The 18,335-nt window shown below is 37.0% G+C and overlaps 1 protein-coding gene across 1 annotated transcript in view; it reads right to left on the bottom strand.

The window, feature by feature from the left end:
- nav2a (neuron navigator 2a) overlaps positions 1-18,335 on the bottom strand; it is a 251,125-nt gene that overhangs the window by 21,985 nt on the left and 210,805 nt on the right. Inside the window, 6 exon segments of the mRNA XM_030130568.1 lie at positions 459-588; positions 696-779; positions 7,343-7,417; positions 7,805-7,828; positions 14,295-14,347; positions 17,685-17,867. Coding sequence (XP_029986428.1) covers positions 459-588; positions 696-779; positions 7,343-7,417; positions 7,805-7,828; positions 14,295-14,347; positions 17,685-17,867 — 549 coding nt within the window.

Here is an 18,335-nt window from a genome sequence, read left to right as displayed (position 1 = left end):
GTTTTATGTACATTTTCAGAAAGGAAGTATGGATGAAATCTATATTTTTTGTATCTTCTGCTGTTGGTGTCATGTCCAGGACACTCTGCAGAAGAGAATTTTAATCTAAATCTGTTTTTTTCCCGGTTAAATAAAGGTTAAATATCAATAAATATATGTATATATTGATTTCTGTCTATTTATCCCATAGATTTAAAAATGTTCCAGTATAAAGAACCTGTAAAATGAATGTATTGTATGGTTCAGACAGTGTACATCCTTTGGTATAAAACCATCCTCTCATTAATTCTCACAGAAAAGCAGCAGTTTTGTCTTAATTTGGTAAAGTTTCATATTTATTTCATGTTTATTCTGGCGTATTTTACTTGTAGTCTGGTGTAACTGTGAGATCTGTTTGATTCTTTCTTCATATGTTCCATGTGTTAGTATGTTTCGTACTGATGTAGATCACTCATTACCTGATCCCGTCCTCTCCTGTTTCGGCGTCAGCTCAGGTGTGTTGATGACCCCGTTGATGGCGGCCTGAGCCACAGCGTTCTGCTTCTTCAGCAGCTCGATGGTCTTCCTCAGTTCGTTCAGCTCAGAGTCCTGCAGAAGAAAAAACACCACACGAGGAATAAAACAGTCGATCTCCTCCAAGTTCAGGCTCATTTATCCACAGACGGATTCAACTGAGTCCAGGTGAAGGTTCTGACCTTCTGCTCTGCTGTCAGGGTCAGGCTTTTCAGTCTGATGGTCATGTTACCCAGACTCTGCTCGAATGCTGCCACCAGGTGAGCCTGCACACACACACACACACACACACACACACACACACACACACACACACACACACACACACACAATATACATGGGTTATTCTCAAAATGGCAGCAACACTGAAAAAGAATCAATAGACGGGTCTACGTCAATGCATTTCATGATTTAACTCTGTTTAATGAAATTTTGCAGAAGATTCTATTCAAGGGATGTAATGATATGAAAATTTCATATCACGGTTATTGTGACCAAAATTATCACGGTTATCATTATTATCACAGTGTTGTTGAAATGTGCTCAAAATGTTCAAAAAGTACTGATACACACACTGAAATAACATAATAACATAACCAAGTTGTATTTTGAAAAAAACTAATAAAGTAACATGCACAATGTACTTTCTGTTGCAGAAACATTCAAGTAATAACATGTAAACAACAAACATACAAATGTGCTTTAAAGTTGGCACTTTATGGACACAAGAGATGTCTGCACCAGGGGTGGAACTGATAGGATTTGATCAATATCAATGCCATTATCAGTTCTGCTTATCAATCCAATTCCTTATCAGTTCTCCTATTGATTCCTGAGGTGTTTTCGAGTGTGAAAAAAAGTAGTTGGACAGGTCATAGTGGAGTTTGTTTGAACATTTTCCAGATCAGATCCTTCACAGTGTCACACATATACACTACTGTACACACACAAACAGAAAGTAAAACACAGTCATATTTTCCTGAACTGTTTAATGAACAAATGTAAATATTCTGAAAGAATGAGGATTTAAAACATGTTAAGCTGATCTGATCCAGACTGGTCAGTGGTTCACTCCTGGTGAGAGACTGACCAGTCACAACAGTGGCATATGGTCCAGTTCCTCTGGAGGTCAGTCAGTGGATTTCCTGTTGAATGTCCTTCAGTTCATAAAGCCTCCTCTCCTTTGGTTTTTACACACATCATGTGTCTTTGTACAGTTGAAGTTCACTCCTTTGGGCTCATTTGAACTGACACGAGTTTGTCCTGAGTATCTGTATTCAGACAGTTTCAATGTTGGGGCCGGGAAAGGGTTCACACTAGCGCAGACCGGGTCCGTGCAGGAGCCACTATCCCCGAATCTCTGGAGCTCTGTCTGTGTAGGTGCCTTCCGCCATGTTTTCAGAGGCCAAACATTACAAACTGCGCACACACGCCTGGAGTGCCGCTGCTTCTTCAGGAAATGAACAGTACTGTGAGTTTTCTAGGTGCGGTAATCGAACACAGTTATCGTAACAATTAGAATTTAAATGGTAATACTAACCGTCGGAAATTTTACCGCGGTTTATCATTATACCGGTTATCATTACATCCCTATTCTATTCTATTGGTTTTTTTCCCCAATTCTTTTTTTATTGGTATTTTCATTGTTCACATATTTATTCACATAGCAATTCACCATTCTCATCCATTCATCTGAAAATTACAATTTAATCTCACAGCGATACTTCCATGACCCCACTAACAACACAAATAAGGATGATTGGTCCTCTCTCAGCAACACCTAAGATGTAATTTTTACAATACAAAAGTAAGAACTAAACTCCCTGGAACAGGAATGCTGGGGTGTACATTTGTGATATTAAAAAAAATAGAAAACATCTTTACAAAAGGGTTTAAAAGGGAAAAAAATGGGTGAAATGGACATAAGACTAGGTCTTAGATAAATGGTGTTTGAACTTATGTGACATACCTAATCCATCTTTCCCATTTTTTCAAAAACAAACCTTGTTATAGTCTTATTGCAAAAGTAATTCTGTCCATCTTAAAAATGTCATAAATGATGTCAATCCACTCCTCCACTGTGGGTTTTTCTAGTTTTAGCCACTTCCTTGTTATGACTTTCCTACAAGCCGCACTTAAAATCTGAAAGTAATATTTGTCATTAGAGGAGACATTTTCTGTAGGTAGAACTCCTAAGTTTAATGATACCTATTCTATTCTATTCTATTCTGTTCTATTCTATTCTATTCTATTGACTAACAGAACATCCCAGAACATATAGAGCTGTTTTTCATGAACCCTCTCTACTCAGGGTTCTTTCTGCAGGTTTAAGGAGCATCTGTTCTCTGGTTCTATCTGACACTCACTGCACAAAGACTTCATAATAAACAACTCAGCCCAGACCTTCAAATAACACATCAGATCCACCTCGGCCTTGGCACCAAAACCCAAACATGACACCAGACCAACGAGAAAACAGACCAAACCCAAACAACTGCAAAACACTGACGGTTCCCTGTCAACCTGACTATTTCACCATGAATTTATTATCCATCCATCCATCCATCCATCCATCCATCTATTGTTCATCGTGCTACTTATTTAGGATTATTTTTCTTCATTTTTCTTGCCTATATTGATTTATCAGTTTAGTCTCATTTTGTTAATTTTTCATAGATTTTGCTGCTTTTCTTTCTTAATGTTTACTCATTCATTCATTCATTTTCTGAACCATCTTTATCCTCACTAGGGTCACGGGGGTATGTTTACTCATTTTGATGCATATTCTGTTATTTTTTTTAATTCATTTTTTTTCTTCTATTTGTAACTTTTTAAAATTTGGTCAATTATCTATCTATCAATCTGACATTTTTTCCATTATTTTGTCCATTTCCATGAATTTTGTTAATTATTTTGTTGTTTTTGTTCATTTTCTTGCCTATTTTGTTCAGGTTTTTTTCTTTCTTTCTTTTTCTTTCTTTCTTTCTTTCTTTCTTTCTTTCTTTCTTTCTTTCTTTCTTTCTTTCTATCTATCTATCTATCTATCTATCTATCTATCTATCTATCTATCTATCTATCTATCTATCTATCTATCTATCTATCTATCTATCTATCTATCTATCTATCATTGTGCTACATGTTTGTTTGTTTTTCTTAGTTTTTCTTGCCTATATTGATTCGTTTTTTATTATTTTTGTCTTATTTTGTTCATTTTTCAAAGATTTTGCTGCTTTTTTTAAATGATTACTCATTTTGACCCTTATGTTTGCCTATGTTGTTCCTTGTTCTGTTCATTATTTTACTCATTTTGTTCTTTCTATTTATAACTTTTATTCATTCAGTTAATTATCTACTGTATGTATCAATGTATTATTTTCCACTATTTTGTCCATTTCTATTAACTCTGTTTATTGTTTTGTTGTTTTTATTTATTTTGTTGCTTATTTATGCTTATTTTTGTTCAGTTTCTTGCCTATTTTGTTCAGTTTTTATTTCAAGTGCTTTTCAAGTGCCTTCAACACGATCCGGCCGGGGCTGCTTGGTGTGAAGCTGAGAGAGATGCAGGTGGAGTCATGGATGGTCTCCTGGATCATGGACTACCTGACCTGCAGACCACAGTATGTGAGACTGCAGAACTGTGTCTCAGGAAAGGTCCTGTGCAACACTGGAGCACCACAAGGGACTGTTCTGTCCCCCTTCCTCTTCACTCTGTTCACATCAGACTTCCAGTACAACTCAGACACCTGCTTTCTTCAGAAATTTTCTGACGACTCAGCAGTTGTCGGTCGTATCAGAGGAGAGGAGGAGGGGGAGTACAGGGGCCTGGTTAAGGACTTTGTAAACTGGTGTGACCTCAACCACCTCCAACTGAACATTTCCAAGACCAAGGAAATGGTTTTGGACTTTAGAAGGAAGAGGTCCAGACTGGTGCCAGTCACCATTCATGACACAGAGGTTGAAGCTGTCTCCAGTTACAGGTACCTTGGAGTCCAACTGGACAACAAGTTGGACTGGTCCTGTCATATGGAGACTCTGCACAAGAGGGGGCAAAGTAGACTTTATTTCCTACGGAGATTAAAGTCTTTCAAGATCTCCAAGCCTCTTCTGTGCAGTTTCTACCAGACTGTGGTGGCTGGTGCCCTTTTTTTTGGTGTGGTGTGTTGGGGAGAGGGAGCTCACATTTCTGACAGAAACAGACTGAACAAACTCATTAAGAAAGCGAGCTCCATCATTGGGACTGGACTGGAAACAGTTCAGCAGGTGGCTGGGGTGAGAATGCTCAGGAAACTGGACTCTATTCTGAAGAACGCATCTCACCCATTGCACCATCTTGAGGTGTTCAGAGAGAGCACCTTCAGCCACAGACTGATCCCCCCTCGGTCCAAGACTGAACGCAGTAGGAGGTCCTTCCTGCCGGCTGCTATTAGACTTTTTAATATCGCTGTGCGATAAATTATTATTGTATGCTGTGCATACTTAGGTGTGTTAGGTGTTTTCAGGTTATTGTATTATATACAGTACTTGTATTGTACATATATATATAGATATATATAGATATATATATCTTCTATTCTGTTTATTATTTATTTGTTCCATTGATGACTGTTTGTGGGATGTTCATGCGATGGGTCAGAGTGTTTTTCTTCTTGTACTGCTGCTGTTGTAACAAAGCAATTTCCTGCTAAGGATCAATAAAGTATCTATCTATCTATTTTTTTAACATTCTGAGCTATCTATCCATCCCCAACACATCCACCTCCTCAACTTCATCTTTATTCGTATTGATTTAATCTTAATTTTAGTTTTTCTTTCCTCCATCCTCTGTTTCTTGTTGATTTTAAGTTTTATCTGACGTCTTAATAACTCTGTCCATTATCTTATCTGTGTGATTTCCTGCCAACCCACACCTCTCTACATCCAGGTGTCATTAGTCCACATCTGGGCAGCGGTTTGCTGGGACGTGACTCCCGCCGTAACCCGACACCCTCCCTATCTGTAATCCGCGGCGTGCTCTGACTCAGGCCGAGCGTGGCGGGACTTGTGCAACGTAGAGGAAGGTGTGTAAAGGCGTAAAGGACCGTGTCTGGAGGCGCTTTAGGAGATGTTCTGATGGTTCTGCCAGATGCAAAATTACAGCTTCTGAGAGAAAAGTGGCGTTTGGAGACTGTCTGAAGATCAGGACGATGAGGATCACGAAAGTGGGCGTGGTTAACTTCTGGGTGGCGATGAGTTAGTGTACGAGATCACAGTGATTGATCCAATATAATCATCAAAACCATTATAGTCAAGTTTAATAATGAGTCTAAGGACGGATACAGACTAAACCTGTAAAAACATGTAGATTTGTACTGTAAAAACACAAATAAATGTATAATTATAAACAAGTAAAACGTGTTTTACAAAGTTAATGACACAAACCGCAGGATGTTTACTAGGTTTACATAATTATAACATCTAAAATGTAATTAAAATTACTGCAATAATTTCAGTCCATTTTATTGATTTTTCTAAATATTTAAAAACAAAATAATAGAAAAACAGTTTGTTGGTTTTCAAATGATCATAAAGTAAAATTAAATTCAAGAAATTAAAATGATTTGTAACCCTTTTCTTTCTCAATGTTATAGTTTTTTGATCATCATGTTTCTAATTTAATTAATAAATAGCTGAAATATGTTAATTTAAATGTAATACTTGCCAAAACTATTTTATTGGAGTAAATGTTGCTTTCATTTACACATTTATTTACTAGTATTAATTCACTCCAGTCTTAGGTTTTACAGAGCAAAGCAGGAGTGGATTCAGAGTATTTATGTGTTTCATTTATTCATTATTGCATTATTATATAGATGAATTAATTGATTTGCTATATGTTGTTGCATGACTTATAATTGTATGATATCACATATTTTCTTGGAAACATTCTGGATTTTGCAAAGTTTTGGCAGAAACACAAATCGACTTTACAAAAATGGGATTTGTTTGTCAATAAAAGTCTGTGAAACTTATAAAATGCTTCCAGCTGCTTGTCATTTCACCTCAGAAAACTCTATCGAGAATCAATCCCCAGTTGAATGTGTGAGGTTGTCAGGTTCTGTTCTATGTTCCAGTCCTGTGGTCTGGATGCAGATCAATCTAACAATAGAAGTGGGCGGGACTTTCACTGGAGGAGAACTCAACTAATTCAACCAAAGTCCACATATGACTTCTATCAGTGATCAATAGGATCTAGATTGATACCTATAACCATTTACATGTTATACACCATCAAAATATGGACCATAATAAGTAAAGGCACATTTTTAATATTTCAAAACTGTGAACAAATTGTGTAGACATTGTCCCAAGGAAGATACTTCTAAACTTTGACATGAATCCAACCAGTAGTTTTGGAGAGGAAGATTGTTGAAACGTAGACATTGGTGACCTTGAGTTTGACCCTTCAGGTCTCTCAAGGTCAAAGGTCATGGACCCAAATCAAAGTCCATATGATTTCCCATCAGTGACCAATATTGATATCTGTAACTTTATATGTTATAAACCAATATATTATGGACCATTATAAGTAAAGGCACATTTTTAATATTACAAAAAGATTAATCAAAAATGCATAAATAAAAATTTGTGAAAACTGTGAAGAAGTTTTGTAAACATTGTATCAAGCAAGAAACATAAAATTTGAAAGGAATTCGACCAATACTTTCATCAGAGACGATGTTTGAAGAAATTGCTAACAAAGACGACAACATCTTTTCACTTTCACAGCTGATGTTGTGGCTGAAATGTTGTTGTTGTTGTTGTTGTGTGTGTGTGCATTTGATGGTCTTACATTGGCGCTCAGTTGTGTGGTCAGGGCTGAAACCTTTTCCTGGGAGGCATCGAGTTCCCGCCGCAGCTTTCGGATCTGAGACGCAAAAAGAGCAGGACATCAAAAAGAATCTGCGACAAAAACATACATACCTGCTCCATAAAAGCAACAACACACACACGTACACACACACACACATAGAGTGACAATAAAACCTCCTGAAACCACAAACGAGGGAGTCTCCCAGATGGCAGCGGTGATATGTTCAGGTTCACAGATGAAACATGCACATGCATAAAGGAGCACATACAGTACAGGTGTACACACAGGTGTTCAGGTGTTACAGCCTCAGTCGCACAACAGTGACATGTGTAACCGGATCCCAGAGGGAAAACGCCCCCGTGTAAATAACAAGTCCAACCACCGAGCAGGAAAATTAAAGAGCAGAAGAAAAGGAAGGGAAAGCAGAACAGCGATGCTCACCTCCGACTGAGACTTCTCCTCATTCTGAAAAAAAAAAAGAAAAAACACACATGAGAAGGTGAATCATCAGGAAGAACCCACTGATATCAGACACTGTGATGAAAAAGAGGCGTTAAACCACAAATGTGTGATTTATGGGAGGTGAGATTTGTAAAGTGTGTGTGGTGTAATGTGTCGGGAAAGCAGAGATGAGCTCCTGAAGGCACGTCACTCAGCCTCTTCACTGTTTTCCGTCCTATTGTGTCTGCGAGGCTGCCGTCGGAACAAAAGATGCTAAAAAGACGGGTCAGGTGATCGTATACGGAGCGGACACACAAACGCAACACACCCTGCAATGCACAACGCCCACGTTTACATGTAAACAGGCTGCAGCGGGTCAGCGAACTCAGCATCTTTACAGTGACAGTTTGGAGTCATGACTGAAATATTGTCCTCACACTTAATGAACATAAACACGCCTCCATCTCACCTGTTCTGCATCTGGAAACATGTTTGTCTTCACCTGCATACTGACAGTTTGTCGTTAGACACTGTTGGCACAAATTTAGCTTCTTAAAAATCAGCTTAATGCAGACTGTGCACTTTACGTTGTGCAATGTTGTTTACTGTGTCCAGTGTATAATACTTGTTTATTGTTAATTTATTTTTCTTATTGCTTATTATTACTATTACTTACACACTTATATATGTTATACAATTATGTATGTGGGGGTACGGTCCATAACTAATGTACCTAATGCTAGCATGAAATGATAGTGAAACTTTACATACTTTCAAAATCCAGCTCTTGGGTTCTATTCCTCTACTATTCAGTGGATCTTACACAAAATTTTCACAACTTCTAACCTGCATCCACTGGACCCCCTCCACTGCTCTATGGGCCCCCCACAAATGCTGGACCCCATGAATTTGTCACGTTTACCCCCCCTTTACGGTGCCCCAGTGCATGGGGACGTTTGTGAATTCAGAGACTGTCGACAGTTCGGTTCAGGTGAACGTTAGTGTCAGTAATGAAGGATATACTGTAGGTGGAAGAAAACTGTCACAACCTGCTGTTAGTTACATTGGTTGGTTTGCCCCCCCCCCCCCCCAAGGATGAGATTCATTGAGCAGAAGTAGGGATGTAAGAACCAGAGGGGGGGGGGTTGATCCCCCCCTTCCCCCTAACATATCGCACCCTGTATACAAATTTAATATTTTATCCTGTATCTTTTTGCACATGCTTACATTTTTCAGTATTTGAGTGATATTTTTCTACAGTCTTTTTTGCACAAAGTGTTTTTGCTGCTAAACTGTTCCTGTGACAGTAAAGATCTATTCTATTCTATTCTATTCTATATTACTTATATATCATTATTGTGACTACTATTACTATTATCCCTATTATGTTTTTTATCTATGATTATTAAACTATATACATATATGTACACATATACATATTGTGCATATTATATTAGAACTACTAATTCCTTATTACTACTATATTATTAATTATTTCCACTAGTACTTTCTAATGTGCAATTGCCTGTTTCTCCACTGCTGTTTTGATAGTTATTATTACTATTTTCTTGTAATATTTCTTATATGTGTACATTCAGTGTTGTCCTGCTTAACCTTAAAGCCCAGAGGGTTCTGCCCAAGGGATTAATAAAGTTCTAATGAATCTAATCTAATCTAATCTAATGTAATGTAATGTAATGTAATCTAATCTAATCTAGATATAATATCACACATTTGATTTGCTGATTTTCTACACTGGAATCTGGCGTTGTACATCTTTGTTGTTCTGTACAGTGTGGTATTATTTCAGTCTTCACTTCCTCATTTACGTTGCATTTTATTTTGTGGGAATTTATTGATATTAATACCTGAGTTTGCTTCCTCTTTTACAAATGTTCCACCAAAACGACTGCTCCCTGCATTATTTTGTAAAGACACTGATGCTTGGTGCTGAGTGGGATTTATTTAAAGGAAAATAAACTAATCAGAGAGCTTTTGTCCTTTTCCAGACCTGCAGAAGATGATAACAGACCATAAATATATGAAGACAAATGGACATTTCACAGCCTCTCAGTGGACAGTGGTCCCTGAAACCCATATGCATTGCCCCCACAGACCAAAATAATAAAAGACCCATCTCTAAACTTGCTGAAATGACACCTACAAGTGCAAAAAGAGGTCAGAAATAACCCTGATCATTATCAGTTTATATAACATGTAGGTTTTATATGTGTTTATATTTATTTATATGGACGTTTTATTTAGTGGACGTAGAAAACAGCGAGATTTTAGGGTTGAGGTTCCACTTCCTGATCTGGACCAGAACCCTGATCTGTTTTACACATGTGCCAAAATAATACTTCATGTCACTTATTGCGACTTCTGGGATGTTAAAGATAATGGACAGAAACATGTCACTTTTGGTTCTGGTAGTTATGAAGTATAAGATCATTATTATTATTATTATTATTATTATTATTAGTTTTAACCCTTTATAGGACACTCATAGAAATACTCTGAAATTCAGTGTGTTCTCGGAGGAAATAAGAAGACTTTATTACTCTTGTAAAATTTCTCAATTTTTTTTATTATGTGGAAAATTAAGGTAAAAAAAAGTTACCATATTTGGTTTCTTATGCCTAAGTGGCAAAAAAAAAAAAAGTAGTAAATATAAAAAATACAAGAAAAACACATGTAAGATGAAAGGAACATGTATTTTAGAACTATTGGTTTCACTGTCTTGAAAAGTATGCAGAAATTACCAAAAATAATCACTTGCCCGATAAAGGCTTAAACAAATGAGCTCAAATTCGCTGAACACCTATGCGTAACTTTTCAGTTCAATTAGTAATTTAATTTGCTATTTAATCATTATTTATTGTTTTCTCTATTAAATCAAATGCTGTTTTTATTAAACACAAAACAGAAAAAAAATATCACTAACATCCCATAATGCATTGTGGTTTTATAATTAAGCGTATATTTTGTATTACATCCTCATCAAGGGATTTTTCCTTCATTACTTATATAATGAACATTATCTGATGTTGACCGATTTTTTGCTCTTCTGTTTTTCATGCATTTTGCCCCTGATTCCTTAATAAACAATGCTATTTTGTGTTTTTGACCCAATGAAGTTCCTAGTACTATTTTTACTTATTTATTTATTTATTTATTTATTTATTTATTATTTCTGCACCAGTTTGAGGTGACACATGACCCTTTTAGATGTGCAGAAGTCAACCAACATAACTAGTTTAACATTAGACTCTTTACAGAAGAATAGTGTATATTTAATATGAAATAATTAGTACAAAATGCATCTCATATTGAAGTATGCATGACAGGAAGAGTATTTTTGTATATGCATTGAATAAATTGGGTTTCTGGTACAGATTGTATGTGATGAGCAGCTTTTGAAATAAAACAATTGAAAGTTTTATAATAAAACTTCACTATCATTGAATAAATGGTTATTTTTGTGCAAATCCATTAAATTCCCATTATTTTCTTTAACAGCTCTCTGTTCCTGTTTGTGATGCAGACTGAAAGTCGTAAACGTCTTTGCGTTTGATGCATTTTACTGTGCTTATGTGATTATTATGGTCTGTTGAAGCTGTAAACGTGGTCGTCGTGTTGTAACAGGTACACAACAGAGATCAGCTGATAATTAATGATTTTTCAGGAGGTTTTGGCTCCATGTGTCTGTACATGTAGACCAGTGTGCAGCCTCATGTGCTGAGCGTGCACACATGGTCTACACACCCAAGCAATGTCAGTCACGCACGTCACATGACCAGCTGATCCTAGATACAACAACAACAAACTGTCCGCTGTGGAAACGCAGACACAACACAGAGGTCTCACTCGGTCAGAAAAAACAAACACCAAGAGGATGGAAGGTTAAATGGGAATCAGCCAGGGATAATATAAGACTAAAACCAGTGGAGAAACTATTACTGTAACTGACATAATGGATAGATAGATCACTTTGTTGATAGGTAATTTTATTTATCATGAAAAGTGCTGGGTGCAAACAGTTTAAAAGTCTATAAAATAGTTCTAGCAGCGGTTTTTACTGTCATACTGAACAATATAGGATTAAAAAACATGATAACTGAATATAAGCTGCAATAAATGATGCAAAATGAACAAAACTAAACAGAATTTTAGTAGAAAGCAAACATAAACACTTGATAGAAATAAACCTACTGGAAGTTTTCTGATAAAAATGACAATAACAAAAAGTATTTAATCTATTCTTAGGAAAAAAACCTTAGTAACGTGTCTGATATGATAATGTTTAAAGGTCATGATTTCACTCAGATTAAGAACCAGTAAAATCAGCTGTAGTTGTTGAAACTGAGTCACAAAATAAACCACTATCTAAAGATTTATTGACAAATAGACACACGTCTCTAGTTTTCATAAAAACAACCAAGACAGTCTACTTATTTCTTCCATACCATTTACCCCTTGTATTTACCCCTTATATTTACCCCAGTATTTACCCCTTGTATTTACCCCTTGTATATACCCCTGTATTTACCCCTTATATTTACCCCAGTACTTACCCCTTGTATTTACCCCTGTATTTACCCCTTGTATATACACCCCTGTATTCACCCCCCTCCTCCTCCTCCTTCCTACCGTCTGTTGCCAGGATGTGACGGTGCTTGTCAGGGATAAAGTCGCCATCATTTTGCCTCCTCTGTCTGTTTTGCTGCTGTTAAACTCTGAGTTCCAGTCAGATCTGAGTTCATCCACTGTCTGACAGTTTCCCTGCTCCACCTGCCCAGGTGAGGAGCCCACACAGGGAGGAGGAGCCACGCTGGGAGGCTCTGGGCTCTGATTGGTCCCAGTGAGCGTGTGGGCGTGTCTCAAATGCTCTATGAGCAGCTGGGGCTTTTCCTTAGAGAATGAACAGCTTTTACAATCCTTTGGAGTTCTGTGACTTTAATCCTGGTGGATCTGAGTGAAATCTGTCTAAATATGGGTCTTTTTGTATCACAATAGACTGTTTAGTTTAGTGGTTTCTTCTTCCACTCCTCGTAGTTTGACTTCGTCTTCCAAGCTTCTTGTTTTTTTTATGCTGTTTACATTTCATCTAACTACTTTTACGTTCTCGTCTCCTGCATCTCCCTGTATTTGACAGTGATTGGTTTATAAATATTAAATGGTTTATCATCGTTAATCACTACAGTCCTCTGTTAATTTTTCTTCCTTTTTGGTGACAATAACCTTCCTGTAAAAAGCCTGAATTATCCAGAGGAGTTTTCTCAGAATAAATGATCCAAACTGTGGTTTAACATGTGCAAATTTGGTTTTAAACAACCTTGAAAAGTCTGAAAGACCAGAGGAGGCAGGGGTGAAAGCCTTTTACACTTAATCTATGAGGCAAACAATCATCCATTGTAACAATGATGCATCGAACAGTGTGAGTCAAACACACCTGGAATATCAGCCTGAAGTGTGACATGGCAACTTCAAACTACAGTAACATAACATGCGCACACTTGAAAACCCTCGGCCTGACTTATCAGTGCATGCCAAAGTTTTTGGACAGATGGACGGACGGACAACCAACTGATGACAATACCCTGCTGCCAGTGTGGCCGAGGGTAAAAAACATACTATAGTGTAATACCACTCATGGCCACTAGATGGTGGCTCCCTTTCACTTACACTGCACCCTTAAAACTTTTTTTTTTTCCCAGGAATCATTTCAGTCTCACTAACATTTTTATGGAACCGGTTTCCATAAAAATATATTTGTTGTGTGAAATATGGCTTTCATTAATATCAGATTTAGTTAAGGTTATACAACAGTTTGTTCAGGTTTTGTCGCAAAATGCAAAAAAAAGCCTATATGGCCACGCTGAAATCAGGTGTTTCTTTTCTAACAGGGGTCTGGGATACAAAACAATAATGACTAATGTCAGAAATTTAGTTTTATATTTGGATAAATATCATTACATTGGTTAGTTTGGTTTGAATTGTTATCTTTGTTTCCAAAATGCTTCAGAGATCGTTTTGACTTAATTTCTCTCAACACTGATTTTGTTTTTTTAACCATGACTATGATTTCAAATGTTCTGCCTCTAAATTTGTTAAATATTTTTCATGCTCTGACTGTAAATAATAATCTTCTACCACAACTAACCATCTATTTCTTCACATCTCACTGAGGAAGAAAAATTTCCCATTAAACTTTAAGGAAATATTGATGTTTTTAACTCAAATCAGCATGAGTTAAAAACATTATAACAGCTATAGACATGATGTGTCCCAATATTTTTTTCCATTCAGTTTATAAATATCAATATAAAACTATATTATAACATCTGTCATTGTTGTTTTGTAGCATACACCTCTGAAACGCCTGAATTCAATGTGTTCCAATACTTTTGTCCATGTAGTGTACATTTCAGTGCATTAAAGTTGTCTGTAAAGCTGCTGTAGGTAGGTGTTGATGTGTGTTTGTACTCACCGTGGAGTAGATGGAGGAGGTGCTGGAGACCAGAGACAGTGAAGACCCATGAACTGAAGAAACAAAGCCACAAATACAAATGCAGATTAGAAGAGCTACATGTGTGCACACATTAACAGGACTATAATCAGACCAGTCCACCTCCACCCTCCTTTTCCAGTCAGAACCTCGGCGGCGGCTCCACGGTCACAGATAAACTTCCCACTCATTAGTGTACGACTCATGACAGCCTCTATCTGCTAATGACTCAGCTGAACGTCACAATGAACGCACTGTTTCCATCTGAAGTGGATCAGATCAGGACTGAGATCCTGCAGATCCAGACAGTGAGGAGTACTGAGAACCACATTAAAGGAGGACGTGAACATCATCTGGTCCACATCGGTCTGATTCAGACTGTTTGTACTCTACATCAGGGGGATTGATTCATCTATGACGAAATATAATATAACTAATGAATACACATCAAAAGTTTAATTTGACCTAAATTAAAACTTTAAAGTAAAATACTGGATGATTTTATCAGGATGTATATGGTCCCACATTAGCACTGACATAAAAAAACAAGACAGATTCAAGTAGAAAAGACACTTTATTCCTTTATTCACCTTTTGGTCAAATTTGCAGAGAATTTAGCTTGTTTTTTATTTTGTTTCTAAATCAACTATTGGAATATATTCTGTCAGTAAAAACAGAAGAACATATTCTAATCTTGTGTAATTCAGTTCTATGCCCATCATGACTCCAGTCGTTTATATTTTGTTAAATTATTCTCTTATTCCACCCAGTTCTTAAGTAACAAGAAGAAGAAGAAGAAGAAGAAGAAGAAAAAGAAGGAGGAAGAGGAAGAAGACAAAGAAGAAAAAGAGCAAGAGGAAGAAGAAGAAAAATAGGAAGAAAAAGAAAAAAGAAAAAGAGCAAGAAGGAAGAGGAATACGAAGAAGAGGAAGATGAAAAAGAAAAACAAGAAGAGGAATAAGAAGAAAAAGAAGAGGAAGAAGAAAAAGAAGGAAGAGGAAGAAGGAGAAGAAAAAGAAGAGACAGGGAAGAAGAAGAAAAAGAAGAGGAGGAAGAAATAGGAAAATACCTGATTTACATGAAAAGATGCCAAATGTAGAGGATAATATTATAATAAATGATGATAAATCACTTAGAGAAGGTTACATGCAAAAGTAATTTGGACGTTGCAACAAAAATATTGGTTAGGCGACTAATTAAGCATTTGTAAAATTAAATATTTTAATGGAGCAGATATTTGTTTATTTAACTAAAGGAGTCTGGAACCTTTAGTATAATTCATTCCACAACTGCACAACTACGACTATAAAACAACTCTGACCTTTTTGTCATTAGTTTTCATGCAGTGTAAAGATACAGAGACATGAGAAGAAAACAGATTTGTTTGGGTTCACCTGACTCTTTTATCTGTTCAGTTTAATTATTAATTCCTCTCCAAACATTGTGAGTCATTGTGCTGTGATTGTGTGCGTTTTTTTGTCGACTAAGCAGCGTTTCCGTAAAGCAGGAGGAGGAGTGACACTGTTGTAACTGAAAGTGTTAGTGCTGGAAGATGTGGCTTTTGTCCTGTCAATCATTCAGGTAACGTTACACCTCTCTAACATGCACACACAAACTGCATGACCTTCTGCACATAGATATGACGGGGGAGGGGGAGGGGGAGGGGGAGGGGGAGGGGGGGGGGGAGGGCGGCCGCGGGGGGAGAAAGTGGTGTTGGAGGTTTCTTGTATGTCAACACGTCTCTGGCTGTGAGCTCTGTAATCATCATGTTCTCAGGCAGCTGCAGACACATTCGACTACTGGGGGGTCACAATAATAACAGAGTGCGGTGGTGTTTTTGTGCATGTGCTCGTCAGGTGTGGGTTAAAACCATCCACGGCACCGAGGAAAGTCAGATCAGTTAAAGCTGGAGGCTGTCGGAAGAATCCACCTCTAGGAAGATCATTTCACTGCACAATCGGACAGTTTAGACCAGGGGTGTCCAACTCATTTTAGTTGAGGGGCCACAGTCAGCCCAATGTGAACTCAGTAAAACAATAGCATAACAATCTAGAAATAATGACAACTCCAAACTTTTCAGTTAGTTTTAGTGCAATAAAAAAATAACATTAAATTATGAAAATATTACATTCATAAACTATCCAAACAAAAAAGACACAAATACCCTGAAAAAAACAGACATTTCTTAAGAAAAATAAGTACAATTTTTACAATATTATGCCTCAACTTATCATTTATACATGTGTATTACAGATCAGATCTAAGAAGGCACAAAACATTTAGTAACAGTCATTACATCGTTAAAATTGTACTTAATTTTCTTTAGACATTTCAGGTTATTCTCATTTATTGTTAAAGGACAATTTGTTCATGTAATAATTTTCATATTTAATGTTATGTTCAATGTTAATTTAACATTGTAACCCTAATGTCATTTTTTTGCACTAAAAGATAAAATTTGGAGTTGTTACTATTAATAGACATAATGTAATAACGTTTTTTTAAAAAATTAAACCAACAAGAAAATTTTTAGTCATTATTTAGTTAGTGATAATTAGTTTTGTTATTATTAAACTATACATATAAATATATATACACTGTGTATATTGTATCATAATTACTTTTTCACTATTATTTACTATATTATTTCTACTTTATAATTTATTTCTACTAGTACTTGCTAATGTGCAATTCCAGGTTGTTTTTTTCACCATTTTTATAGCTATTGTTCTTCCTGCAGAACTGGAGTTACTTCATTTTTAAATATTTCTGCCTGAGCCTGATGGCATTATCGACTGGAGGTACAATTAGAAACATCCACAGAAAAACCAGAGGAAATTAGAAAACCAGGCAGAGGATGGTGTTTCTACAGATAAATACATAACCACACACTGACAGAGGGTCAGGAGTGAACGACTGAGGTTTATTATTGAGGTAATGTGTCTTTTTTTGGAGAATATTTTGCACATTTTGCCTTGAAAATGTTGAGTCAGTTTTGTTTTGTTTCATTCAACCTTGCAGGTCTGAGTTTTCTCCAGATTCCGGCTCAGCGTCCTAAACCTTGCCGGAGCAGGGAGTCTGTCTGCTGGTGGGAAAGCTGGCATCGGTAGTTTTTCCCAATAAATAAGCTTATGGAGAAAACAAAGTTGAAGCAAAGCAGATTATAGATTTCCAAGGGGATCGAGGGCTTTTGTAATCCGCCTCAGTGTTCTCTAAACAAACGGCATAATAATTCTTTTGGCAGAAGGACATGGAATAAAGAGGGGGAGAGGTGGAGGCATTGTTAAAACAGGATTACACCTAATTAAATACTTCACAGAAACCACATCCAGGACCCACACAGCCTCCGAACAGACAGAGTTTTCCTCTTACCTTCCTCGAATCCGTCCCTGAAGGAACCCGATCGGCTCATGGTGCGAGTCTTCTCGTCCAGAGACATGCAGGAGTTCCTCAGTCTGTTGTCTCCACAGGGGTCGAAAGGGACATCCTGATTGGTCAGGCTGTTGTTACGGAGACCGGCGATGTTGATCTGAGCCGTGGAGGTTGGACTGGAAGCTGTGAAAGTGCCAGAAAAAGCCGCATTTCAGTCCTGACCTTGGACCTTATTGGATAAAATACTGAAAATATCTGACAACAAAGTCATAACTATGTCACAGAGCACAAGGTCAAACTGGAATTTTACTGTCAAACAACCAAAAGTTAATGTACTCAGAAGAGAATACATGTAATATTTCAACTTTCAAATATAAAAAAAAGATCTAAAATTCTCATCAGTGTTCAGAATAAAGATGTGTGAAGTTCTGCCAAAGATGGAAATGTGTTGGATTGTACAGAGATGGAGTGAATTTATTTCCAGTGATGGGCTGGGGGATTTATGTGACCACTAGAGGGAGTAGTGAGTCACTCTGCTGGTCTGACATGGTAAATCAAACTAAAACCACAGGGTCTTTGATTAAAGCATCAGAAAGTGACCAGATGGGATGAGAACCATGAAGAAACAACTTTGAGAGTCAAAGAAAAGAA

The sequence above is a fragment of the Sphaeramia orbicularis genome, chromosome 3, assembly GCF_902148855.1.
Source record: "Sphaeramia orbicularis chromosome 3, fSphaOr1.1, whole genome shotgun sequence".
In the NCBI taxonomy this organism is placed as follows: Eukaryota; Metazoa; Chordata; class Actinopteri; order Kurtiformes; family Apogonidae; genus Sphaeramia; species Sphaeramia orbicularis.
This window is presented reverse-complemented; position numbering and strand designations above follow the sequence as displayed.